Source organism: Dama dama, chromosome 8, assembly GCF_033118175.1.
Source record: "Dama dama isolate Ldn47 chromosome 8, ASM3311817v1, whole genome shotgun sequence".
In the NCBI taxonomy this organism is placed as follows: Eukaryota; Metazoa; Chordata; class Mammalia; order Artiodactyla; family Cervidae; genus Dama; species Dama dama.
In genome coordinates this window covers 6124429-6152147 of record NC_083688.1, presented here as the reverse complement: position 1 = coordinate 6152147, position 27719 = coordinate 6124429, and the positions used below count along the sequence as shown (strand labels likewise).

The following is a 27719-nucleotide window of genomic DNA, read 5'->3' as shown; positions in this document are numbered from 1 at the left end:
CACTGGCTCTACTTTCAAAGTGTGTCTGAAATCACCCCTTCCCCCTCTTCCCCCGCTGCCACCCTGGTCCAGCACCATCCCATCTTCCCTGGATTATCCCAACAGCCACCTCCCAGCCCCTGCTCCGTCCCCGCCGGGCACCGACCAGTCCATGTTCCACAGGGCAGCCAGAGAAAACCGTACGTGTGAAAACCGTAACTCCGAGCATGCCTGTCTTTTGCTTAGACCCTTCCAGAGGCTTCTCATTTCACTCAGAATAAAAACCAAGGCCTGGACTTCCCTGGTGGTCCAGTGGTTAAGACTCCACCTACCATTGCAGGGGACACGAGTTCGATCCCTGGTCCGGGAAGATTCCACATGCCACAGGGCAACTCAGCTTGTGTGCCACGACTGAGCCCAAGAGCCCATGCTCCGCAACAAGAGAAGTCACTGCAAGGAGAAGCCCACGCACGGCAACTAGAGAGTAGTCTCCACTTGCCACAGCTAGAAAAAGCCCGCAAAGCAGCAAGAAGACCCGATGCAGCCCAAACAAACAAAAACCCTGCAAGGCCCTACACTGGTTGACAAGAATCTGCATGTCGTGGCCACTCACACGTCCCGCTCCTGACCCCTCACTCTGTTCCAGCCACACTGGCCTCCTGCCTGTTCCTGAACCTGCCAGGCATGTTCTAGCCTCAGGGTCTTTGCACAGGCTGGTCCCTCTGTCTGAGATGCTCTTCCCTCAGGTTCTACACATCTCAATCCCCCAGCTCCTCTGCACCTTAGTTCAAAGGAAGCCTCTTAGTGAGGCCAACCCCTTCTACCCTGTTTAAAAACATAGCTCTGGGACTTCCCTGGTAGACCAGTGGTCAAGAATCCGCCTGCCATTGCAGGGGACACAGGTTCGATCCCTAGCCCAGGAAGATTCCACATGCCCCGGGGCAAGTAAGCCCATGTGCCACAACTGCTGAGCCCACGTGCTGCAACTCCTGAAGCCCTTGAGACCTAGAGCCCACACACCATAGCTGGGGAGTCGCCCCTCTCTTGGCAGCTAGAGAAAACCCTGTGCGCGGCAACAAAGACCCAGCGCGGTGTTCCCAAACTAACATTAAAAACACTGCTCTAACCCCTGCTTGGAGAATTCTGAGCATTACTTTGCTGGGGTGTGGGATGAGTACAATTGTGCAGTAGTTTGAACATTCTTTGGTATTGCAAAATGAAGAAGTGAAGAAGAATTAAAGAGGCTCTTGATGAAAGGGAAAGAGGAAAGAGAAAAAGTTGGCTTAAAATTCAACATTCAGAAAACAAAGATCATGGCATCTGGTCCCATCCCTTCATGGCAAATAGATAGGGAAAAAATGGAAACAGTGAGAGACTACTTTTTTGGGCTCCAAAATCACTGCAGATGGTGACTGTAGCCATGAAATTAAAAGACGCTTGCTCCTTGGAAGAAAAGCTATGACCAACCTAGACAGCATATTAAAAAGCAGAGACATTACCTTGCCAACAAAGGTCCATCTAGTCAAGGCTATGGTTTTTCCAGTAGTCATGTATGGATGTGAGAGTTGGACTATAAAGAAAGCTGATCACTGAAGAATTGATGCTTTTGAACTGCAGTGTTGGAGAAGACTCTTGAGAATCACTTGGACTTCAAGGAGATCAAACCAGTCAATCTTAAAAGAAATCAGTCTTGAATATTCATTGGAAGGACTGATGCTGAAGCTGAAGCTCCAATACTTTGGTCACCTGATGTGAAGAACTGACTCATTGGAAAAGACTCTGATGCTGGGAAAGGTTGAAGGCAGGAGGAGAAGGGGACGACAGGATGAGATGGTTGAATGGCATCACCGACTCAATGGACATGAGTTTGAGCAAGCTCTGAGAGTTGGAGATGGACAGGGAAGCCTTGCGTGCTGCAGTCCATGGGGTCGCAAAGAGTCGGACACGACTGAGTGACTGAACTGAAACTGAACCCCTGAAGCTCTGAATCACCCTTTCCTACCTTGCTTTTTCCCACAGCACTTTCATTTTCAGATATACCATACACTTTGCTCATTTATTCCATGTATCTTTAAAAAATTTCCTAGGATTTTTTATATTCTTTTAAAAAATTGTGGTAAAATATGCATAATATAAACTGCACAATTTTAACCATTTCAAAACCTGCAGTTCAGTAGTATTAAGTACAGTCATACTGATGTACAACCAATCTCCAGAATTCTTTTAATGTTGCAGAAAATGTAAACCCTATTTTTTAAAGTTTATCAATATTTTGCATTTATTTAAAAAATACCTGTCACTTATTTTTTTGAAGTATAGTTGATTTACCGTGTTGGGCCAATCTCTGCTATACGGCAAAGTGACCCAGTTTTACACATATATACATTCTTTTTTCGTATTCTTTTCCACTACGGTGTATCACAGGATATTGAGTATAGTTCCCTGACCGATCCATGGGGACCTTGTTGTTTATCCACTCTAAATGCAACCGTTTTACTGTCCCTCCCACGAGAATATACGTTCCACCAGGGCAGGGATATGGGGTTTGCTTACTTGCGCGTCCCCAGCACCCGGAGCAGAGCCTGACGTACGTAACGGGCCACAAAAAATACGTGACAACTGAAGGGATGCGCGGATGACCCCCTCACTGGGGACCATCTGAGAAGCCCTGGGGTACCCCACTGAGGACAGCTTGAGAGCCTACAGGGGACCCACTTGGAATTCCCGTTTGCCGAGTGAGCCAAAGTGAGGACCCCCATCTCCCCTCCCCCAAACAGATGGTTGGTTCTGCCAAGGTCAGACGGAGAGGAATCTATACTCTGTTCTTCTCTCTGCTTGGCGCCCCCGGGGGGAGACATCTGCTCTGGGTGTGTCTGGCACGTGTGCCCCCAGCCCTGGCTGAAGGTGGCATGGGACAGTGAATTAAACGGGGGCACCGTGCGGGGGTGGGGGACGGGGTGGAGAACGGGCAGCCAAGGAGTCACGGGGCGGCACAAGAATGGGCCTCCCGGCTCCCTTCTCTCCCCTCCGTGGTCAGAGCCTGGGGTCCTCATCGTCTCACTCCGATCATGTATTGCGTTGGCCCAAAATTTCATTTTCTATAGCATTTATGAAAAAACCTGAACAAACACTTTGGCATACCCGATACTTATTCTGCCAATCTGTTCAGTGTGCTGGGCAGCCAGCTAACACCAGGGAGGCGGTGGTGACTGTCAAGGCACGATTTCAGGTCCCCAGGTGCCCCCGCTATGATGGTGGAGGGACAGGGAGACGACCACCATCATGCAGCCAGGTAGGGGGCGCTGTGCACCCAGGGTAGAGGGGGGATCAAGGAAAGCTTCTCAGAGGGGCTTGTACATGATGAAGCCTGAGAGCGAGCTAGCCAGGGCAAGAGAGGGGAGAGTGCGCCAGGCCAAAGGAACAGCATGTCCACGTTCAGGGAACAGCTCAACATTCAGTCTGACGGCAGCAAGGGAGGAGGCAGACAGAGAAAGGAGGCTGGAGAGGTTGCTGGGGAGCTGACAAGGGAGGGATCCCAGGGTGCCAGCCCCTCCGGGGTATACGTACTGTGGCCGCTGGTGTAGTGTTGCAGCTTATCTGTGTACTCCGAGTCAGCACGTTCAAACCCCCGTCTTCTGGAACAAGAGCAAAGGGCTGGAGCCACCTGAAGGTGCCCGGGGAGATGGGAGCCACAGCAGGTGATAGGGAGAGGGTGGGCAGGCCCTGGAAACCATCTCCTTGCCAGAGGACTCCCTGCCAGCTCCTTGCCTAGCAGCCTCACCCTCCGTGGTTCCCCCTGCCCTGAGCCCTTCCCACTTCTCCAGCTTCAAGTCTAGGCTCACTGTTTGCCCTGTCTCCTCTCCAGCCAAGACCCTTTCAAAGAGCAGAGGCATCTCTGGCGGTGGCCCCTGGTCCCAGAAACCCAGAGACTTCTGTCCATCTGACCTTAAGACCTAGTCTGTTCTAAAGCGGGAAGCTCTTGGGACTTCCCTGGTGGTCCAGTGGTCAGAACTCTGCCCTTCCACCTGCAGGGGGCACAGGTTCGATCCCTGGTTGGGGATATAAGATCCTGCAGGCCGTGCAGTGTGGCCAAAAATAAATAAAGTAGAAAGCTCTAAGGAAGAAGGGACAGTCTTTGCATTAAGTCCAGCAGAAGTCCAGGAACCAGCCCCACTCCTTGCCTTTGCACCTGCTGTGCCTGTCACTTGGATGCCCTTTTTCCCACCTCGTCCTGTCTATGTCCCCTCTCTTTCCAGCCACCTCAGCCAGCTGAGCTCCTCAGCCTGCTTCTGGCCCTGTTCACGAAGGGGCTTTTGCTAGAGCAGAAAGTGGGGCGATCTGTACCCTCCCCCCAGTCCCCTGGCTTCCTGCATCGTGCAGTCTTTCCCGCCCACTGTTCTGAGCTGTCTCTTTGCACTGAAGTATCAGCGTCTCGGTGAGCCACCTCTGTGGAGCACGGACTTGTCCAGGGCAATACCTGACCAAAGGGATGGGCTGCCAACTGTGGCCGTTTAGGCGGTGGGAGGCCACTTGGGGGTCTCTGGGCCTCCCCGAGCTCCTCCTGGCCCCTATGGTCACAGACCCTGTTCAGGGATGGCAGAATGGATGGACAGCCCTCTTGGAACCCAGGCCTGGCCCAGGCAGGGGGACACCACCCACCTGTTACACACAATGGCGATGACAACCACGGCGATGAGGAAGACCAGGCCGGCCGCCGAGGAGCCAATGATGAGTGGCAGCTTCTCCTGGATGCTGGTCTGGTACTCGGCTGGAGAGGAAGCACAGTGCACTGGTCTCAGCCTGGCTGAGGGGTCATAACCCCCTGCATCCCCACTGCCCCGGGTCTCCTGGGAGCCCTAGACTCTCTGCCACTCTGGACGAGCATCGGGTGGGGAACTGGCTGTTACTCCCTCACAGGTAACCTTGGACAAATCCATGAGCTGCTCTGACACTCAACTTCTCATCCATAAAATGGGCATAATAATGCCTACATCTCAATGTAGATATGCAAATCAACAATAATAATAGGCTGATACATATACAGAGGCAGGGCAAAACACAGACTCTCAAGCCAAACTCCTTGGGTTTCACTCCCAATGGTGCCATTTACTATCTGTGTGATCTCTGCTAAAGGGACTTATCTCTGTGGCTCAGTTTCCTCATCTATAAAGTAGTCAAAGCTATGGTTTTTCCAGAAGTCATGTATGGATGTGAGAGTTGGACTATAAAGAAAGCTGAGTGCCGAAGAATTGATGCTTTTGAATTGTGGTGTTGGAGAAGACTCTTAAGAATCCTTTGGACTACAAGGAGATCCAACCAGTCCATCCTAAATGAAATTAGTCCTGAATAATCATTGGAGGGACTGATGCTGAAACTCCAATTCTTTGGCCACCTGATATGAAGAACCGACTCATTGGAAAAGACCCTGATGCTGCTTGAAGGCGGGAGGAGAAGGGGACCACAGAGGATGAGATGGTTGGATGGCATCACCAACTCAACGGACATAAATTTGAGTAAGCTCTGGGAGTTGGTGATGGACAGGGAAGCCTGGCGTGCTGCAGTCCATGGGGTCGCAGAGAGTCGGACACAACTGAGCTACTGAACTGATACTGACTGAAAGTGGGGAGGATAATAGCTCCAATCATAGGATTTTTGTGTAAAACACTTAGAGTGGGACTTCCCTGGTGGTCCAGTGGTAAAGAATGTGCCTGCCAGTGCAGGGGACATGGGTTTGATCCCTGATGTGGGAAGACCCCACATGCCACGGGGCAGCTAAGCCTGTGCACCACAACTCCTGAGCCTGCAGACTCTAGAGATCGTGCTCCGCAACTGGAGAAGCCACTGCAGTGAGAAGCCCGCACACAGCAATAAAGAGTAGCCACCAGCTCACTGCAACTAGAGAAATGCCGACTGCACCAACAAAGACCCAGCCCAAAATAAATAAATACATTAAAAAAAAAAAAGAATAAAAAGCCCACTTGGAGTAATATGTAGAACATAGTAAGTACTCAGTAAATATTAACTATTATTGTTTTTAAGTGTTTCAAGAGGCTACCATGGGTAGGTATGTACCTTGTGTGATTCTCAGAACAGTTCTATGATGTACTACCTGTAATTATCCCATTTATCAGATTAGAAAACTAAGGCTTAGGAAAACCGTGACTTGCCTAAGTTTACACAGTTAAACAGTGGCCAGTGCCAACATTTGAACCCAGGTCTGTTTAACCCAAGGCCATGGGCTTAAGCGAGATAATGTGTAAAATCACTCAGCATTGGCCCCGGTTCTTGGAAACCCCTCAGTGCAATCTCAATGGCATTAAGATCTTCATTATTTAATGTTTTATTTTTACTACTTCTCATTGCCTCCAGGCCCAGGCAGGAGCTTGTTGAAGTCAGGGACTAGGTCATTTCTGGGTCCTTATCACAAGACATATGTGTTGAATTAATAAAGATCTTGGGACAGTCCCCCAGTCCCCAGGTCAGTGACCCTCAACCAACATACAAGAGGAACTAGAGAGGTGGAAAACCCTGGCCATGAGGAAGGGGGATTTACAGAGGAGCCGAGTACTAGAAACGGTGGTGGAGCTATAGGGGAGGATTTTTGTGATAAGACAAGAATTCAGGGGTCCAGGGGCCCCCTGAAATGTTTAACTCGGCAAAGGCTGAGGCCTCTGTCCAGTGGTTGAAGCAGATGCTAAGAAGGGATGCTGCAGTCTGGTCATAAATATTCTGCTCTGGAGTTTGGTTGGTTGGGGAAAAGGCCCCCAGACTCACAGCAATGAAAATTATGACCTTAACTCTATTTGGTGAGCACTAACCATGTGAGACCGAATGCCAATCCTATGCTAGGGCCTGTACATTTACCCTCTTCCTGACACTAGTTTCATGATGATGATGATAATGAGTTAGCTGTTATCATCCCCATTTATAAATGGGAAAATTGAGGCTCAGAGAGGCAAGATGAGTTACTCAGGACCACACAGCTAGAGCTGAATCAGCACTGTAATTTCCATCTGTCAGGCATTAGAGCCTGTATTCTTTAACTATGCGGCTTCTCAACGATTACTGGAGCAGGAAGGGTGCTTAGAGACCAGGTGGTCCCAGACTCAGACACACAAAGCACATGGGCTGCAACTTCAGGGGAGACATTACTAATCCATCCCAGCACTTCTCCCTGTTGAGTTCCGATGTCACTTCAGAATTCTTCTCAATCCGACTGCATGTCATTGGAGTGATGTATGGCTAAGATACGTTTGCTCTCTCAGATGGAATATAACACTTTGATTTTTATAGATGAGAGGAAACTGGACCAGGGAATGGAAGTGGCTTGCTCAGAGTAGCTTTGCAGGTTGGGGCTGGGCTCCCAAGGATCCTGGGAAAGGACATGATGGTAACAGAGGAGTCCATATCCTGTCTGGGCCACAGAAACAATGGCTGCAAATGTGGCTGGGCAGTTTGCACAGTGCACGGAGGTTCTCACCCAGGATGGAGGGAGAATTGACATCTGGAAAGGGGAAGGAGCCTTTTCTAATCTGCACAAAGGCACTCTACAGAAGCGGTGGTCCTTGTTCTGTTTGTAGAGTCAATGCCCTCCTCCTGCGCCCTGGCCCCCGCTTACCTTCGGTCATGGTCTGGAAATACATCTTGCCACTGTAGCGCCCGTAGCCTGCCACAGTGCGTGCCCGCACCTGGAAGACATAGATGGCGCTGGCTTTGAGGCCCTGCACAGTGACCGTGTTGGTGGGGCTCTTTATGGCTGTGGCGTTGTACTCACTCAGCTCCTGCCGAGGAACAGAGAAAACAGTTAGTGAGGCTGTGCCCAGAGTCCACCACCTCCTCCTGCCGCTTGGGGCAGGTCTGGCTACTGGACAAATTCTGGGGTTCCAAATTCTTCACTCCTTCCCTATAACAGGATGACATACCTGCATCTTCGGCATATGATTTGCAACACTTCTCACAAAAGAAGGAAGAATGTATTTCTTTGCCTCACAGATGGTGAGTTTGTTCCTGTGACTTGGTTTGGCTGCTAGAATATGCTAGAGGACGTAATGCAAGTAGGGGTTTTACAGGCACTTGTTGATTTGTCTCGGTCTCCTGGGCTTCTGCCATCTGTCATGGTGAGGCTTAACTTGGGTAACCGCTTGTTCCAGAAGGGGAAACATGTGAAGAGGACCTTGACCTAACTCCTAGGCTGAAACAGCCCCACCTCAGTTGACCCAAAGACAAAAACCTATGAGCAGGAAAAACAGCCACTTCTTGTAAGACACTGGATTGTTGGAACTGTTTGTTCTGCAGCATCATCTCAATAATAGCTGACTAATACACATAGACTGAGTGGCCACTGTGTGCAGACCCTGAAGATGAAGCTGTGAGTTCTTAGAGACAGTGGGGGGAGGGTCCACCTTATTCACTTCTGCATCCCCCTCTTTGCCCCATGCCTCAATGGATTAAGTGGAAGGACCCCCATTCAGCATCAGCATATTTGAGTGAGGCAAGAATTAAGACCCAGAAAGGTGAAATGATGCTCAGGGTCATATATATCCGTTGGTGGCTGCCTTAGGAGTCAAACCAGGTTCCTACATGGAACCACCTCACACATGCATGCCTTTGGATATCCAGGACCTGATGATATTCCCGCCTTTGAAAGATGCAGAATGCCAATTCTGATCTGACCACTGCCCAGGGTGACTTGAGGAGTCTGGGACTAGACAAGGATCCAGCTGGTGCACTGGGAATGGAGAAGTGCTTGAGCTGAGGCAGATGTTTACCAGGCTAGATGGTGCTTGTTCTGGTACCTGTCAGCTACCCAGAAAACCCTCCCCACATGCCCGCTTTGCACTAGACCCTGAGTTGGGCACTAGGGGCCCCCAGTGGGTAAAGCACAAGCCCTGGCCTCCTTGGGGAGGTCAGTTTAGTAAAGCAAATGGTGTGGAGGTCTTAACACTTGGAGGATCATGAACCTCTTTGAGAAACTAATGAAAAGCTATGAACTTTTATGTAGAAAAATGTGCGCCTGAGTGTACAGATTAGTCATGTGTATGTCTGGGTACACAGAGCCCTTAAAAATGTTCACGCAACAAATTCAGTGTGGGCGATGTTATCATAGATAATAATTGTAGCTACTATCCTATTATGTAATTATACAACTACACTGTAATTACAGTGTTCTTACAGTATAGAGGTTAAAACAATGAACTGGAGCCAGACTTTCTGGGTTCAAATCCTGACTCTATGACTTTTGTGATCTTGGGCAAGGTTCTTAACTTCTCTCTGCCTCCTTTACTTCATCTGTATTACGGGGAGGATAATCATAATAGCTACCTCAAAGGATTGTTTAGAGAAAGAAATGAATTGATACGTATGAAAGGCTTACACGGTAGGGTAAGCACAGTGAGACCAAGGGCGTGTGGCCTGGCCTGGGTCGGGGATACCAGATGAAGCCTGGAAAGAGTCTTGATGAGTGGGGGGAACTGAAGTGGAATCTTAATAAATACAAGTCACCCAGGCAAAGAAAGGGGAGGGTGGTCCTGGAAAGGAACAGTAGGTACAAAGGTAAGGAGGTACGAAAGAGCTTGGGATGTGGGAGCAGCAGCAGATAGGAAGTCTCTTTACCCACGCCAGATTGCCTGCCCCCTCCTCCAGGAAGCCCCCTTGATTTCCCAGCCAGATGTGTCTCCCCTCCTCTGAGCCCTGGAGCACTTGCTGTTGGTACCACAGGAGGGGGTTTCGGCCGTGTTCCAGTGCCCTGCGCCCATGCTTATCTCACTCCTGTGACTGTAAGTTCCGGAGGGAAGGGACTGTGTTTTGTTCCCCTGGACCAGGCACAGGGGCCTGCATGCAGAGTCCTTCCCCAATTCTAGACTTTCCATGACTCGGCTTTTGCTGGTCTCTCCTGCCACATCCCCAGGGTCCTCCAGGCTCCAGACATATGTAGCTGCTTCCCCTTTCCCTGCTGGGGTTGCCAGATTTAGAAAAACAGAACAAAACAGAACAGAATGCTCAGCTAAATCTGGATTTCAGCTAAACAATGACTAATGTTTAGTATAAGTATGTCCTGTGAATTCTTTGAGGTATACCAAAACATTAAAAGAAAATTCAAATGTAACCTGGTGTCCTGTATTTTATTTGCCAATCTGACCTTCCTTGGACACCCCAAGCCTTTGCAAGTGCTGTTGTCCACCTGAACTACACTTTCCTCATTTGTCAGGCAGTTCTCTTACTTATCATTCAAGACTCAACACAGTTACTACCTTGGCTGGGGAAAGTGGAAGTGAAAGTCGCTCAGTCGTGTCCGACTTTTTATGACCCCATGGACTGTGTCCACGGAATTCTCCAGGCCAGAATACTGGAATGGGTAGCCTTCCCCTTCTCCAGGGGATCTTCCCCATCCAGGGATTGAACCCAGGTCTCCCGCATCACGGGCAGATTCTTTACCAGCTGAGCCAAAAGGGAAGCCTAAGAATACTGGAGTGGGTAGCCTATCCCTTCTCCAGGGGATCTTTCCGACCCAGGAATTGAACCAGGGTCTCCTGCATTGCAGGTGGATTCTTTACCAACTGAGCTACCTAGGAAACCTGGGAGCCCTCCCCAATGTCCCAGTCAGAGGCTGCAGGTCCATTGTCTCCTCTCCTACCCATCGTTCTGATATAAACGTGTCTTCTCTAAAGTCTGTGGAGTCTCTGGGGCATAGATCTTGTCTGGCTCATCTCTGGGACCCTCAGGCTGGGCACCCAGTATGTGCTCACTAAGTACTGACATAATGAATGAATGAGTATTAAACTGTTGACTATTCACTTGTGGAATCTAGGGAGCAGTACCAGATTTGGCCAGTAGGTGCCGCTGTCCAACATGGGATGGGCTCAGGTTTGAAAAAGGGGCTTGGATTCTGCATACTAGGTGGGTCCCCCACTTAAGAGAGGCTAGAAGTTTTTGATTGTGTGAGGTAGATGGGAGGAAACTGCTAGAGGCAGAGTTGCCTTGGGAAGCTGAGGCACTGCCTGAGTGGATCCCGTCTCTAAAACCAGACACAGAGCTGAGCAGGGGATTGGTATGTGCGTTAGTTGCTCATTCATGTCTGACTCTTTGCAACTCCATGGACTGTAGCCCATCAGGCTCCTCTGTCCGTGGAATTTCCCAGGCAAGAATACTGGAGTGGGTTGCCATGTCCTCCTCCAGAGGATCTTCCCGACCTAGGGATCCATCCCGGGTCTCCTGCATTGCAGACAGATTCTTTACTGTCTGAGCCATGCAGGGGACTGGAAGTCATTTCAGATGCCAGTTCTCCCACTGCTTTGCATTATAGTCTTGGGAAAAACCCTTCACTTCTCTGAGCCCCTGTTTTCTATTCCAGAAAATGGAGCAATAAATGCCAATTTTTCAGGGTTGTTGTGAAGATAAAGTCTGATCAGGCAGTGCTTGGCACACTGGAGATGCTGCCTAGAGCCATCAGTTTTCTTCCCTCTCCCCACTCTCTTTTTTCTCTCTCTTTGAAGTTCCATTATCTGAATAAAGATTAAGCAATGATGGATTATGGGAAGAAATTTAGTATGAAATTCACTAGCACTTCGTTTGAGGCCTTACACAGTGGACCAATGAGGCATGGGTGCATCTATTAAGCCCTCTCAGTCTCAGCGTTCTCATCTCTAAAGTGGAATAACACCACTATATACCATACAGAGTGGCTGTGGAAGTTTAATAGGAAAAAATGGGCAAAGCTTTTAGCATAGCAAGCCTCTGGTCTTCCCGGTAGTCATGTACGGATGCAAGAATTAGATCATAAAGAATGCAGAATGCCGAAGAATTGATGCTTTCGAACTGTGGTGCTGGTGAAGACTCTTGAGAGTCACTTGGACAGAAAGGAGATCAAAACAGTTAATCTTAAAGGAAATCAACCCTGAATACTCATTGGAAGGACTGATGCTGAAGCTGAAGTTCCAATACTTTGCCCACTTGATGCAAAGAACTGACTCATTGGAAAAGACCCTGATTGCTGGGAAAGATTGAGGGCAGGAGGAAAAGAGGGTGACAGAGGATGAGACGGTTGGATGACATCACCGTTTCAGCGGACATGAACTTGGGACAGAGAAGCCTGGCATGCTGTAGTCCACCGGGTCGGAAAGAGTTGGACACATCTTGACCACTGAACAACAACCACTAACACACAAAAAAGAGTAAACGGAGGCTACCGCCATCATGGTTATCATCAACACGTGATAGGATAAGCCTTCACCAATGTTCATTAAATGAATGAATGCATGCAAAAGTGAGTGAATGAACGACAAGCATCTCCATGTCGCTACTGCTACACATACACTCGGCAACAACCTGAATGCAGCCTGGCCTTTCATAGTTCACCCCCTCCTCCCCCGGCCTTTGCTCCCTCTCTCTGGAATATCCTTCCCTTCCACTTCTGCCAAGTGGAAGTTTCTGTTGAATAAACACATAAATTGATGTGGCCTACGCGGGCCCATCCGCCTCACAAATAACTCTTCTTGAGCTCTTGGGGGAGCCGAGGGGAGTGTGAACCTGTGTGCTTTGGGGCGGCTGCCAAAGGAGGCCACCTCCCCTGGGACGCCGGAGCCAATGGGAGCGGCCCGCCCGGGTCTGGCCAACGCCATTCGTCAGCGGCATCCAGAAGCCTTCCTGCGAAGCGGTTGTCAGCTCCGGGCTCCGGGCAGGCTAGGAAATCCCCGTGGAGCTGGGGAAAGGCCAAGCGAGAACCCGCTCCAAAAGCGCCCTCTCTGAAGAAGGCTGGGGGGCGGGGCTCGGTTCGGACTTCCCTACCTGGGAGGATCTGGAGCACTCGTTAAAGAAATCGATGGCAGGCACCAGAAGGACTCTGAAGTGCCGGTGAGAGCCGGCTTACCTAGAAATAAATCTCCCCACCAGCAGCCTGGCCGCGCCTCGCCAAGTGGGGCTGGTTCGGGAAGGCAGAGGTGGTGCGGGGATGTCACAGCCCTACCTGAGGGCGCGGGGCAGAAACCACTCTTGATTCTCCTCCTACCCCTCCTCTGCTGGTGTCTCCTCTGAGACGTTCATGTACAACTTTTTCTTTCTCTCCTTAAACCCGGCCACTCTCCTGGATCCTAACCTCTCACTTCCGTGTCCTCTGCACACTTGTCTGTTCTTGACTACACCTCCCTACCGCTGGCAAAGAACCCTCCTGCCAATGCAGGAGACGCAAGAGACGCAGGTTCAACCCCTGGGTCGGGAAGATCCCCTGGAGGAGGAGATGGCAACCCGCTCCAGGATTCTTGCCTGGAAAATTCCATGGACAGAGGAGCCTGGCAGGCTACAGTCCACGGGGTTGTAAAGGCTCAGACACGACTGAGCAGCTAAGCACACATACCCCTGGCAAGTACCGAACCTATACCTGCAAATCACACAACCTGCATCTGTCCTGAGGAAGAGGCACCACCATCCTCCAGAAGTCATCCTTCACGCTTCCCTGGTCCTCTGAGTTCCAAAATACTGGTTGAATTGGTCAGCTGCCCGCATATCTGCTGCCAGCCCTCCAACTCCACGCCACGCTCATTTCCCACTTGGTATCCCATGAGAGCCCTGTGCTGGGTCTACCTGTGTCCCTGGGACCCCCCTTGCAGTTTATTCTCCATGTGGCAAGTTATAGGAATCTTTAAAGCAATATGAATCAGATCACATCATTCCAAAATCTCCTGATGGCTTCCTATCAGACTCTATCAAATTGAGTCCAGACCCTAAAGGCCTGGAAGACCCACCACAACCCAACCCACCTCCCTCCCCAAGCTCCTCCCCCACTGATCTCTCCCTCATTCCTGTGGCTCTTCCACACTTTTCTTTGTTCACTGAAGGCAGCTAGCACATTCCTGCCCTGGGGCCTTTGCACAGGCTGTTCTTACTGCCCAGAAAAACCCCACCCTCATCACTTGTCTGTCTAGTGAACTCTTAGCATCTTTCAAGGTTCTGCTCAACTGTCACTTAAATGAAGACTTCCTCTCATCCATGCCAGAATTATGGGTATTTCCTTGGTGCCCCCCGAAAACTTTGCTGGCTTTTCTATGGTTTGTATCACATCTTGTCTAATGACTGTGTCCAAACCTGTCTTTTCCCCTGGACTGTGAAGTCTTCCATCTCCAGTCACATCCACAACTCAGTTAGAACTGGACATGGAACAACAGACTGGTTCCAAATAGGAAAAGGAGTACATCAAGGCTGTATATTGTCACCCTGCTTATTTAACTTATATTCAGAGTACATCATGAGAAATGCTGTGCTGGATGAAGCACAAGCTGGAATCAAGGTTGCTGGGAGAAATATCAGTAACCTCAGATATGCAGATGACACCACTGTTATGGCAGAAAGTGAAGAGGAACTAAAAAGCCTCTTGATGAAAGTGAAAGAGGAGAGTGAAAGAGTTGGCTTAAAGCTCAACATTCAGAAAACTAAGATCATGGCATCCGGTCCCATCACTTCATGGCAAATAGATGGGGAAACAGTGGAAACAGGGGCTGACTTTATTTTTTGGGGCTCCAAAATCACTGCAGATGGTGACTGCAGCCATGAAATTAAAAGACGCTTACTCCTTGGAAGGGAAGTTATGACCAACCTAGACAGCATATTAAAAAGCAGAGACATTACTTTGCCAACAAAGGTCCATATAGTCAAGGCTATGGTTTTTCCAGTGGTCATGTATGGATGTGAGAGTTGGACTATAAAGAAAGCTAAGCACCAAGGAATTGATGCTTTTGAACTGTGGTGTTGGAGAAGACTCTTAAGAGTCCCTTGGCCTGCTAGGAGATCCAACCAGTCCATCCTAAAGGAGATCAGTCCTGGGTGTTCATTGGAAGGACTGATGTTGAAGCTGAAACTCCAATACTTTGGCCACCTGATGCGAAAAGCTGACTCATTTGGAAAGACCCTGATGCTGGGAAAGATTGAAGGTGGGAGAAGGGGGCCACAGAAGATGAGATGGTTGGATGGCATCACTGACTCAATGGACATGAGTTTGGGTAAGTCCGCGTGTTGGTAATGGACAGGGAGGCCTGGCGTGCTGCAGTCCATGGGGTCGCAGAGCAGACACAACTGAGTGACTGAACTGAACTGAACTGTGAAGTCTTCAGGTCTCCAGGCAAGCTTGGTTACTCTGCATAACCCCAGCATCCAGCTCAGGGCCCAGTCCAAAGCTGATGACAGCGAATGCTGAGTGAACCGATGTCTATCTCCCCACTGGCAGAGCCCAGCTGCCTCTTTCTGCACCCAGGCCCTGGGAGGAGGGGCTGACAGCTGTACCTCCGGTCTGCCCCGCTCTCATCACTTGTGCCTAGAATTCTCCATCAGAGTCTGGTCCCATCCACCTCTTAACAGTCACCCTAGAACATCTCTGGGAGAAAGCTGGGAGGCAGGAGGGCCAGGTGAAGAGTAAGAGCAGAGCGTCAAATCCTTGCTCTGCCACTTAGCAGCTGGGTGCTCTTGGACACTCACACAACTTCTTGCCTCAGTTTTCCCTCCTGTCTAATGGGATGAATAGCACTGCTGCGAGGAGGAATGGGGTTACCAGAGGTGATACGCTCAGCACATAGTGAGTGCTCAGGAAAGGTGCGCAGGGGATAATTGCGGCAGCTGCAGGGTCTGCTGGTCCTGCACCCCTGGAAGGGGCCTGGGGATGCCTGGGCAGTGGCAGAAAGTAGGGCAGAGCTGCCTCGGGTTCACACCTCCGTCAGCCTCCCCAGCCCCTCCCGTCTCGGTAGGAAATGGGTCGTAGGCAGGACCTGCACTGGGATTTCTCATTTCCGCTCCCATCTTTGGGGACAAACACTTTCAGTTTCATTTAATCATAAAGCTTCTTAATTAGTTTTTTTTTTTTTTTTTAAATTCTGGGCTGCTAAGCTATCCCTTCCAGAGTGGGTGGGAAGGCTGGCTTCTGCAAAGCCAGAGGCTTCTTGGGCCTGACAGCAGTTGGTCCAGCCACCCTGGAAGCTGGGTGCCCAGCTCCCTCAAGCCTCTCCATGGCACAGTGAGGGAGAAGCTGATTGCCTCCCATCATCTGGACTTAGGCCAACCAACAACACCTGGAGTGCCTACTGTGTGCCAGGCGGGGGTCATGGCAGAGACAAGGCAAGGACTCCACCCTCCACCAAGACTGCAGGAAGGAAGGAACTCACTTGCTCATTTGCCCAACATTTATCAAGTGTCTCCTTGGAGGCAGCCCCTGGGCCCTGGGAGAACATGGTGAACAGGACAATTGTGGTCGCTGGCCTCTTGGAATGCACTGCTGCGAGGAGGGGATGAGCAAGGAAACGATCACAAGCCAGCTGGGTGAGGCTGGACAGGTGTTTGCTGAACCTCCGAGACTCACCAGAGTTCAGCTGAGCCAGGAGTTAACGGAGTGGAAGGGCTGCGCGGGGCCTCAGAAGGCGGGACTCCAGCCAGGCTGGCTGGAACTGCCTCCATCTCTCCCTCTCAGTCAGGGAAAGCCTTTCCATTCTTTTCTGTTTTTCAGTGGGCTTACCCTTAACTAATGCACGTCCTATAGTCATTTACACCTTAGTCTGAATGAGGGCTCAGTGACCCCTTTCTCAGGGGCGGTCTCTGTGGCTCCCTGGGACGGCCTCAGGGAGCAGGTGAAAAAGCCATCAGTCAAGAGTTCCCTGGGCCTCTGATGGTCAGCTGCTCTGTCCCCCGCTGTCTCTGTACTGGGCAGCCTGCACATTCAGATGTGCTGAGCTCACCTGGTCTTATGTCATATAGCCCTTGCTCACGAGAGGCATGCAGGTCAGGAAAGGGAGGAAGGGAAAGCATACTCCTCTCTGCTGAGGGCCAGACCATGCTGGGCACCACATCTGCCTTTTCTCCTTCACCTGCACAGCGACCCCCCCACCCCTACCCGAGAAAGGTGGTCTCATTTGTATTTGACACGAGAGGAAACGGAGGCTCAGAGAGAGAAAGATGCCTGCTCAAGGTCACACACAGCTGGTTAGGGATGGAGCTGAGGTTTGAACCTACAGTTTCTCATTCCTTGTCCACAGCTCTTTCTTTGACACCAGTGGCTTCCAACCCTGGGTCCCCGAGGGAGTCATGGGGTCTGATTTAAAAGCTCAAAGAGAGACCCCTGTCCCCAGACAAAGGGCACTCGGGCAAATGCAAACAGGTGTTTTACCTGGAATCAGAGCCACGTGGGTTGGAGGCTCCGTTCTCTCCCCCTGTATGGAAGCTCTCTTGAGCAGTTTCAAATCTCTGCTTCAGAATGGATACACCACTAATTAGAATTTCAGAAATGCGGCTTTTGGGAAAACCAGTTTTCAGAACACCAGGCCCTTCAGGGTCCAGATGAAAGGGGTCTTGGTAGGGAAAAGCCATGACCACTGCATTTTACTGAGATTGTGGCCTGATGCCTAGGACCAGAAAAGCAAGACTCAGAGAAGTCAAGGCACCCGCCTGAGGTCTCACAGCTGGGCAGGAGCAGAGCTGAGGCCAGGGCTCTTTCTGCTTCACTGGCCTGCCTGGTCTGGCCGGATTTGGTAGAAGCCCAGAGACCAGCCTGGGCGGGGGGTGGTCCCTGCGTGAGGTGGGGGGCGGGGTGAGCGCCCAGGAACACAGGTACCTTCTCATAGTACTGCAGCTCATAATCCAGGATGACGCCATTGGGCTGGTCGGGCTGGGACCATGACAGGGTGATGCTGTCCACGGTGCGGCTCACCTGGTGCATGATGGACACGGCCGAAGGAGCTGAAAGAGAGGTCAGAGGTCAGGGGGCGGGGCAGGCACGAGAAGGTGCAGCTTCTGACCCGACCTCAAAGGTGCCCAGACAACAGACAGCTGTGGGACCAGAGACGGGGAGGCATCTGGCCTAAGTCACACAGCCAATCCGCAGGCGATGACAGAGTGAGGGGCCACGGGCGCTGCTCTCCTGGGCCACCTTCAGGTTATGGACGCCGGCCACTCCAGCCACACCCGCAGAAGCTCGGCCACGTCAGGTCAAGACAGAGCCGCTGGGCCCCTTCTCTGATCTGGCCCCGGGGGGGTTGGACCTAATGTCATTCATTCTCTCTCGAAGCTTACGGTCTATGGAGTCCCTAGACATGGTGATAGAGCTCCAGAACAGGGAAGCAGAGAAGGTGGGAGATTCATTCGTTCCTTCAAGAAATTTACATTGAGTGCCTCCTAGGTGGAGGGATATAGCAATGAATAAAACTGACCGCCGAAAATAAACATATAAAAATAACGTCATTCATGTCAATGTATGGCAAAAACCACCACAGTACTGTAAAGTGATTGGCCTTCAATTAAAATAAATAAATTAATTTAAAAAGTAAAAGAAAAAGAAAAATTAAAATCAATCAATCAATCAATTCATAGCTACTCTGGAAAAGTCTGGTGGCTCCTTAAAAAGTTAAACATAGAATTACCCTGTGATCCAGCTATTCCACTCTTAATCACATACCCCAGAGAACTGAAAGCAGCTATTCAAGCAAATATTTGTATATGGATGTTTACAGCGGTACTATTCACAACAGCCAAAAGGTGTGCTGTGCTGAGTCTATCAACAGATGAATGTCTATCAACAGATGAATGAATAAACAAATTGTGGCATTCACATATAACAGAATATTACTTAGGCATAAAAGAGAATGAAGCACTGTCATACGCTATGATGAAGATAAACCTCAAATCTGTGCTAAGTTAAGGGCGGATGCCAACTGTGTGGAATAGATAAGGTGATGGAGACAGTAAGTAGATTGTGGTTGCCAAGGGTTGGGTGAGGGGGCATGGGGAATGCTGGGTTTGGGGTCTTCTTCTGGGGTGATGAACATGTTTTGGCAGTAGGTAGAGGTGGTAAGCGCCCACATGGTGACCGCACTATGACGTCACTGAACCGTGCATGTTAACATGTTAATCGCATGTTATGGGAACTTCACCCATCCCTCCCTGCAGGGCTGCTAGCGCCCTCATGGAGGGGAGTTAGATGAATGAGACAAGAAGTCACAGGAGGTTGTGTTTGGAGCTAGAAGGACCCTTAGAAATAATTTAGTCCTGTTCCCGCATTTTACAGATGTGGAAACTGAGGTCTGGACAGGGTTGTAAGCTGTCCCGGGGTCATGGTGAAGTCAAGCTCGCAGCGCTTTCCTTGATTCCTTCTTTCACAGAGCACCCCCCCCCCCCCTCCAACTCCCGTGCTAGTTGCCTTCTTCTTAAATGGAACGAACCTGCACAAAGCACCTATGTCGTGTTGGCCGTGGCCCCGGACCCTTCAGGCACGTGTGTCCTGAGTTGACTGGTCACAAGGGGGCTGTATTAGCCCCACCAACAGGTTCAGCTCCTAAAGCTCAGAGCCGCACAAGGCTTCCTGAGATCACACAGCCCATCCGGGGGGATGCTGGGGTCTGAACCCAGGTCTGCTGCTCCCAGAGCAGGGTTCATCCAGGAGTTCTGGCCTGGTTCTTCCCTATGGCGTGGCTAGAGCGGGGATCCCCTTTGTCTCTCTGGGCCTGAGGGTTTCATGGTCCCGGGAGGGGCTGAGGACTCACTGAGGTTGGGGGAGCACCTCCTGTAGTCTCTCCTGGTTCCTGGGTGGGTCCACGACAAACGGATGCCCTGTCTCAACCATCTTGGCAATTCTCACAGGAGGCTGAGGCTGACTCTTCTCCTCCCACCCAAATCCTGCTTTGCAGGGGCTCTGGCCACACCGACAGGAGCGTAGGCCAGGGACGGGTAGGGGGTCCTGGAGGATGAGCACTTGAGATGCATCACCTGTTTCCTGCTCTGTCTCCGCCCCTTCGTCCCCCGGGTGGAGGGAGCAGTCTCTTGGTCAGAAGACTCAGGGCCTGCTCTCTGGCCTGCTGCGAACTGACTGCCCTATGAGCTGCAGGCTATTAATATCCCCAGTTTATAGATGGAGAAACTGAGGCTTGGAGCTACTCAGTGATCTGCTCATGGCTCATGCAGCCAGGCAGTGGAGGGCTGACTCTTGAAACTGGTGGCTCAGGCTCTTCACCAGTGCAGCTCTGGTTACCGTGAGATCAGCCTGGTTCCAACCAGGATGGGGCAACCTTGGGCAGGTGGCCCCCCTCTCTGGACCTGGTTCCTCCTCTGCACCGTGGGCACAGCTGGAAGATCCCAGAGAGCTTGCAGCTCAAATGCTCCCTGCCTGTCCTTCCTGGTTGACCCTGGTCCTGGAGTTGCATCAGCCCAGGAGGGGCCAGCGTGGGCCCGAGCAGGTCCAGGCTTCCCTCCAGCACCTCAAGGAACTGCGAAAAATGGGCCCGAGACATCCTAGTAGGGGTGGCATCACCCACAACAAGGACTTGGAGCCTGGACCAGGTGTCCCTGAAGTCCTCCTTTTTTTCTGCACCCGCCCTACCCCCCACCCCCAAGGGAGCTCATCTGTCCCTCAACTCAGTTTCTTGTCCCGCCAGGGGGCAGCAGGCTTCTTGGGAAGATTAGAGACCTGCCTCCTTGCAAGGAGATCCAACCTGTCCATCCTAAAGGAAATCAGTACTGAATATTCATTAGAAGGACTGATGCTGAAGCTGCAACTCCAATACTTTGGCCACCTGATGCGAAGAACTGACTCATTGGAAAAGACGCTGATACTGGGAAAGATTGAAGGCAGGAGGAGAACGGGATGACAGGATGAGATGGTTGGACGGACTCGATGGACATGAGTTTGAGCAAGCTCCGGGAGTTGGTAATGGACAGGGAGGCCTGGCGTGCTGCAGTCCATGGGGTCCCAAAGAGTCAGACACGACTGAGCGACTGAACTGAACTCCCTACAGTTTCCTCCTTAGTCAAACAAGGAGACTCCGTCTTCCTTGTTTCTGCCTCACTAACCACTGTTTATTGAGCACCTGCTAAGCTGGGCACTGTGTTAAGCCTTTGACATTCACGAGCCCATTTAATCCTCACAGCTACCTGTGAAGCAGAGCTCCTTCAGCCCATTTAGCAGATGGGGAAACTGAGAATCACAGTAAAGTGACTTGCCTGAAGCTACATAGACAGTAAGCAGCAGGACAAAGCAACATACACTCATGCTCCATGAAGTCACTTGAAGGGTTTTCAGGGCTGTGTGCATGAGTATAATCATAACAAGGATAAAGCCGCTAACCTAACTCTTTCTGAGTACTTATTCTGTGCCACGCCCTATTCCAGGCACTCAACACCTATTAACACAGGTATAGAGACTTCCCTTGGAGAAGGCAATGGCACCCCACTCCAGTACTCTTGCCTGGAAAATCCCATGGATGGAGCAGCCTGGTAGGCTGTGGTCCATGGGGTCGCTAAGAGTTGGACACAACTGAGTGACTTCACTTTCACTTTTCACTTTCATGCATTGGAGAAAGAAATGGCAACCCACTCCAGTGTTCTTGCCTGGAGAATCCCAGGGACGGGGGAGCCTGGTGGGCTGCCGTCTATGGGGTCGCACAGAGTTGGACACGACTGAAGCGACTTAGCAGCAGCAGCAGCAGAGACTTCCCTGGTGGTCCAGTGGTCAAGACTCCGTGCTCCCAATGTAGGGGGCATGGATTCAATCCCTGGTTGGGGAACTGAGATCCCACATGATAAACAACACCGGCCCCCCCGCCGCCACCAAAGAACCAGACACAAGTGTAACACAGCATTCTCACAATTGCCCTATGAGCTGGGGGCTATTAACATCCCCAGTTTACAGATGGAGAAACTGAGGCTTGGAGCTATTTGGTGACCTGCTCAAGGCTCATGCAGCCAGGCATTGGAGGGCTAGCCCTTGGAACTAGCCCTCAGGCTCTTCAGCAGCACACCTCTGGTTACCGTGAGATCAGCCTGATTCCAAGTAAATGCACACTGGAAATTAACAAGGAAATTGATAGACCCCCCCACCCCTCGCTGAGCTGGGGGTGGGGGGTTGGGCGGTGGTCAGAGCTCTCAGCATCTGGGTTTCCTCATCTGCAAAGTGAGCTTCATGGTTACACGTGTCGGGGGTGTTTTGAGGACGGAGGAGTGAAAACACTTCGGGCTCATAGTGTGGTGTCCGGCACCTGGTCAGCGCCGTGAGTGATTGGGGGTGTGTCCCTGTGCGCTGGCCACAGAGCAGCTGACCTGAGTTTTGTTCGAGCCTCTCAATAACAGTGTGGGGTGAGGGTTAATAGCTGCAATTTGCAGAAGAGGAAACTGAGGCAGGAGACATGGGTTCGATCCCTGGGTTGGGAAGATTCCCTGGAGAAGGAAATGGCAACCCACTCTAGTATTCTTGCCTGGAGAATCCCATGGACAATGGGGGCTACATTGTCCAGGCTCCTGTCCAGGAGGAGCCTGGCCGGCTACAGTCCATGGGGTTGCAGAGTCACACACGACTAAGCGTGCGTGCGCGCGCACACACACACACACACACACACGTGCGCGCGCTCTGAGAGGCATGATGACTTCAAAGTCACAGCTAGTGAGGAGCTGAGCTGTGCCTGGAGACTTGTGCCCAAGACTGCCCTCTCATTTGCCCAGGCCAGAGTCTTCTGGGGCCTGCAGGCTCGGGGAGTCCGGACGCAGTGGGACAAGTAGTTTCGGGACAGGCATAGGGACGGGGCTGCAGAGGCAGGTGGGGGCCAGACCTCCAGACTTAGGCTTTATCCCCGAGGCCCTGGGCAGCCATAGGACGTCTGCAGTAGGGGTGGTAACACACACAAGAAGGAAGGCCCGCAGCTAACACCTGACACTTCCTTGTTCACTCCACGCCAGGCACTTCGGCAAATGCTTTATATCAGTTAAGTCATTTAACATTCACAGCAACCCGATGAGGCTGGTATTATTATTATCCCCATTTCACAGAGGAGGAAGTGGAGGCACTGAGGTATGAGGTAAACTGGCCCAAAGTTACCAAGCCCCGGAGCTGGGATGTGAACCCAGGCCCACGCACATCCATCTCCTGTCCTCTCTGCTGGCTGTGGCAGAGGCAGGCTGACCACGGAGGTCTGGAGGCCAGGGGGTCTCAGCGGGCCTCTAAGGACAGCGTGGCCCACCGCCCACCCGGCCGTCCTGGCTCTGGGCGCTCAGCTGTTGGTGGAGGCAGGTCGCCCACGGTCAGGGGGGTCTGGGTTTGGTGGGCTTAGCTGGTAGGCTTGGGTTACAGGCAGCGAACCCGGGTTCTGATCCCATAAGCCCCGTCACCCTGGGTGTGGCAAGGAGGAGGCATTCGCCGGGAAGACGATCAAGGCGGGCCAGCGAGGGCTGGCCTTTCTCCTGGAATCCGGGGGGATTAACGGCGGAGAAAAGGGAACAGCTGGACGATCTCCCATCCCTCCTGGCTGCCCGCCGCCCACCCTGAGGTGTCAGGTTGCCCTGTGAGTTGCTCTTTAGGGAATTCTGGTATTTTCAATTATCAGCCGGGCGCACCGGCAGGGAGGTGGGGTCAGGGGCGCCCCGTGACCCCTGCAAGAAGATGGAGCCCCAGGGAGCGAGCACAAAAGAGGCTTGCAGGGGTCGAGAGGGGACGGGGGAGGCCGGCCGGGCAGGGCCTTGCTCAGTGGGAGCAGGTGGTCAGGGGCCCCGCTGCCCCCAGCAAGCCCTGGGGGGAAACTTCCAGTCTCTTCCTCAGCTGAAACCTGGAGAAGGAGCCTTTCCTTCTGTGAGCCTCTTTCTCCCCCAGGGCCTGAAGGAGTAGGAGGAGGGGGTTTCTGGGGTCTTCTGGGACTAGGGTCCTTTGACAGGCAGGAAGTCGGGAGGCCTGTGGGTCTGGCTACTGCAAGAGGGTGTGGGTTTGGGTCTCATTCAGCGCTGAGCTCTAAGGAAAGAGACCCCCACTCGGTATTTGCCCTTTCACCAGAAGATTCCATGAGCTTAGAGGGGCGGGGGAAGAGTCGCTGGCACTGGGGGTGTCAGAGACGCCACCCCAAACCCCAGACTCTCAGACCCCACTGCCTCCCTGACATCTTCCTACGTCCTCCGTGGATTCCACCGGGAATAAAACCCACGGGCTCCCACACTGGCTGCCTCTCTGTCCCTGATCACACTGAGGTCATTCTTGACTTGGGGCCTTGGCCTCATGGTGCTTCTGCCCGGAAACCTCCTCCCCCAGCTCTTCCATGACCAGTGCCTCCTCGTCATTCAAGTCGCAGCTAAACCATCACCTTCTGAGAGAGGCCCTTCCTGACCACCAGCCCGGCCGCAGTCACTGACCAGGCCACATGCTCTTTTCTTTATAGCATGAACAGTCTTCTTTGCAGACGGGGGCCTTGTGGCTCTTGTTCAGTCTATCCCTAGTGCCTGGAACAGTATGTAGCCTAGAGCAGGCACTTGGTCGATTCTTGGTGGAGGAAGAAAGGAAGAGGAGAGGAGGAAGGATGGGAGGCTGGCTTTCATTTTTTAGCCCTTTCAGCAGTGGCTGAGTCCACTGACCCTGGGGTTCGTAGCCTCAGGCAACATCCAGGAGAAGGCTATATGGCTTGTGTGATGCATGCATTGCTCAGTTGTGTCCGACTCTTTGAGACCCTATGGACTGGATCCTACCAGGCTCCTCTGTCCTTAGGATTCTCCAGGCAAGAATACTGGAGTGGGTTGCCATGCCCTCCTCCAGGGGATCTTCCCGACCCAGGGATCGAATCTGCATCTCTTACATCTCCTGCATTGGCAGGTGGGTTCTTTACCACTAGCGCCGCACAGGAAACCCTTTTCACATAATAGCTATTGTGTTTTGGAACCAGTAATCTGAGGAACATATTTTGGAGGGGGAAAAAAGTTGGTCCAGGAGATACTATTATTCTTTCCCTTAAACCTGAGAAGAACTCCTGTCTGGGGCGGCAAGGGGCAGTTCACCTGCTCATTCACTCTTCCCTTGACTCACTGCCGATTTAGCTGTATCCACCTGGTGCCACACAACCAGACAGAGTCCATCTTACAGATGAGGAAAGAGAGACTCAGATCAATGTCTCCTGCCCAGGGTGCCTCAGCTCCCAAGCAGTGGGGCTGGGATCAGGACCCAGGTCTGCCTGACTCGAAAACCCACGTTTTTTTTCTCTCCTGGTTGTTTGGCCCTATCCACAAATGTGATTTGAGCAGGCTGAGGTCTGGCTCTGGGCTTCATGTTGTGGAAACATCCAATGGTCCACCCCCTAGTGGGCTGCTCAAGCACCCCTGATCTCATCTGAGGCCACCCAGTGGGAACCGGTCCCACCCCAGCATCTGGACTAGCAAGGGGGGAAGAGCCTGGACCTCGAATCAGGGGACCTAACTCAGCCTTCTGTGGGGACAGTGGCAAGGATGCTGGCAAGGTTAAATGAAGACCTGCATCTAAAGAGTTTAGCACAGGGCTTGGCCCAGAGTAAAGGATTGGGGTACATCAGCCATGTGTCACTGTCTGGGCCACTCAGACTCTCAAACAGCACTGTGAGTAGCTGAGTGCTTAGCAAAGGATCATGAATGGTGGTGGTGATGGTGGAAGAGGGGAGAAGGAGCAATATCCAGGGTTCAGGTCCCATCTCTCTTATGCTCAGGTGACACTATTACTTCAGGCCAGTTACCCCTTTCTCTGAGCCCCGCTATTTCACCTGTAAAATGGGTTGTGGCAGACAGTATCCACTGCCTACCAAATATCCATTCTTCCTTTCTCAAATTAACAGAATCCTGGTTCTTCACTGAGCACATTCTTCCTTAACAAAAGATTACACTTTCTCAAGCTTTTCGGCAGCTAGAAGTGGCCATGTAACAATGTGCTTGCCAATGAATGATAAGCTAAAGTGTGGGACTTCTAGAGAGTCTCTTTAAAATGAAGGAGCCCTACCCTTGTCACTTTTCTTCTTCCATCTTGCTGCCTGGCATATGGATGTGATAGCTGGAGCTCTTGCAGCCATTTTGGGCTATAAGGACAAGAAACTGTGTGCTGAGGAGTCTGAATCTCTAATGATTCCATCCAGTTGCCCTAACTCCTGTTTTCTGACATCCTTTACACATAAGAAAAATAAATCTCCATTTGGTCTAAGTTACTATGTAGACTGGTTGTATTAATTGCCTCTCTATATCTACAACCTTTGTCCTAGAATTTGTGTAATCCCCCTCTGGCTATGGCTTTGGGCTTGGCTGTGTGACTTGCTCTGGCCAGTGGAATTTAAGTAAATATGATATAAGCAGAGGCTTGAAAAAGCCCTCCCATGTACCTGATGGCTGTGAGAACAGACCCAGGCTGACCTGTTGGAGGCTGAGACACATGGAGCAGCCTTGTTGCCCCAGCAGTCCCTGCCAGGGCCATTCTTGACTAGCTCACAGCGCTCCACCCCAAACATGCAATAGAGCCCTGACAAAATCCAAAGAACTGCTGAGCGACCCAGAGTAGCTGAAGCACAAACATACGATTGCTCCCCGCCGAGACCCATCCAGCCAGGAGACTCACAAGCTAGATAAGTGCTTCTTGCTTTTACGGTTGATTGTTAAACAGCCTTACTGTGGCAGCGGCTATCTGTTCTTTTTCTTGCTCTCATAGGCAGCCAAACCAATCTCAGCTGAGAGTCTAGGCAGGCAAGGCCTCCCCCTGCAGAACGCTTGGGAGGATGAAAGAGGTTGATGCGTGCAGAGGGCTCGGCCCGGGGAGGGAAGTGCCCTCTTCCTCTCTCTTCCTTTTCCCAGGCATGGGCCTCGCTGGGGGTTCTCTTGTCCTGTCTCTTTCTGATCCTCTCCACCCCTAGAGAGAGAAGTAGGTGAGCACTTGCTCATGCCAGTTCTGGAGACCAGCCACTCTGTGCCCACTCCACAGGAGGGCGAAAGGATCAGAGGCGAACACGGCTGGTAGAAAGGGCTTCGGAAAGTTGAAAGTTTTTCCGTGAGAAAGCTGCGTGGAGTGACGTTACGGACAGAGGCTGTGACAGCAGGCCAGGGGGTGGGAGACCAGCTCCGCCAAGCACCTGCTGCATGGTCTTGGGCAGGCACTTAGGAAGCTGCCGGGGCCTCAGTTTTCCTCCCTATAAAAGGAGGTGTTTGCACTGGATGGATGCTAATGTGTTTTTTAATTTGACCTCTGTTACCTCCCGGGTGTGATAGGCAGGATCACAGCTCCCGAAGATGTCCACGACCTAATCCCGGAATTGGTGAATCTGTTATCTTACACGGCAAAAGACACTTTGCAGATGTGATTAAGGTTATGGCCCTTGAGATGGGAGATTATCTTGGATCATCCAGGTGGACCCAGTCTAATCACTTGAGTCTTTAAAAGAGGAGGGAATCTTTCCCAGATGAGAGTCAGGCCAGAGAGTGAGAGTATGGGGAAGACTTGACGCCCGGTTGCTGCTTCTGAGATGCGGCGGGGGTGGGGTGGGGTGGGGTCTCTGTAAGGACCAGAGAGAGTCCCCTGGGAGCTAGGGAACCTCCTAGATGACAGTCAGCAAGGAAACGGAGATGTCTCTGCTACAAACACAGGGAGCTGAATTCTGCTAACACCCGAACGAGTGAGGCCACAAGCAAGCAACACAGCCCTGCGAATGCTTGAGTTTAGCCTAGACTTCTGACCCATGGAACTGTAAGACAAAAACAACATCTCTTTCTCCATTGCTAAGTTTGTGGCTTCTTGTTGCAGCAGCAACAGGAACCTAACACACCTTCTGATTTCATTCGAAGCCCAGCTACCATGTACTGTGCCCAGGGCTTCTACCACATTATTACTAACCTGGCAATGATCTTGGAAAGCTGGGATGATGAAAACATGTCCATCTGGAAGGGGAAGACTCTGAGGCTCAAGGAAGTAAGGGTCCCTAGACAGCCTGATCCCATAGCTTGGAAAGGGGCGTGCTACGTGAGGGTGGAGTTTGTCAAGC

General features: G+C 51.6%; 1 protein-coding gene across 3 annotated transcripts in view; it reads right to left on the bottom strand.

Annotated features, from left to right (window-relative positions):
* The window catches only part of EPHB2 (EPH receptor B2), a 213165-nt gene that overhangs the window by 18944 nt on the left and 166502 nt on the right, over positions 1-27719 (bottom strand). For 2 of the 3 annotated variants that reach the window (XM_061148144.1, XM_061148142.1), the window contains exons 6-9: positions 17558-17682; positions 7598-7760; positions 4639-4747; positions 3547-3614 (exon numbers count right to left, since the gene is read on the bottom strand). In XM_061148144.1, coding sequence (XP_061004127.1) covers positions 3547-3614; positions 4639-4747; positions 7598-7760; positions 17558-17682 — 465 coding nt within the window. The remainder of the gene's footprint in view (positions 1-3546; positions 3615-4638; positions 4748-7597; positions 7761-17557; positions 17683-27719) is intronic. The other variant, XM_061148143.1, reaches the window with a different exon arrangement.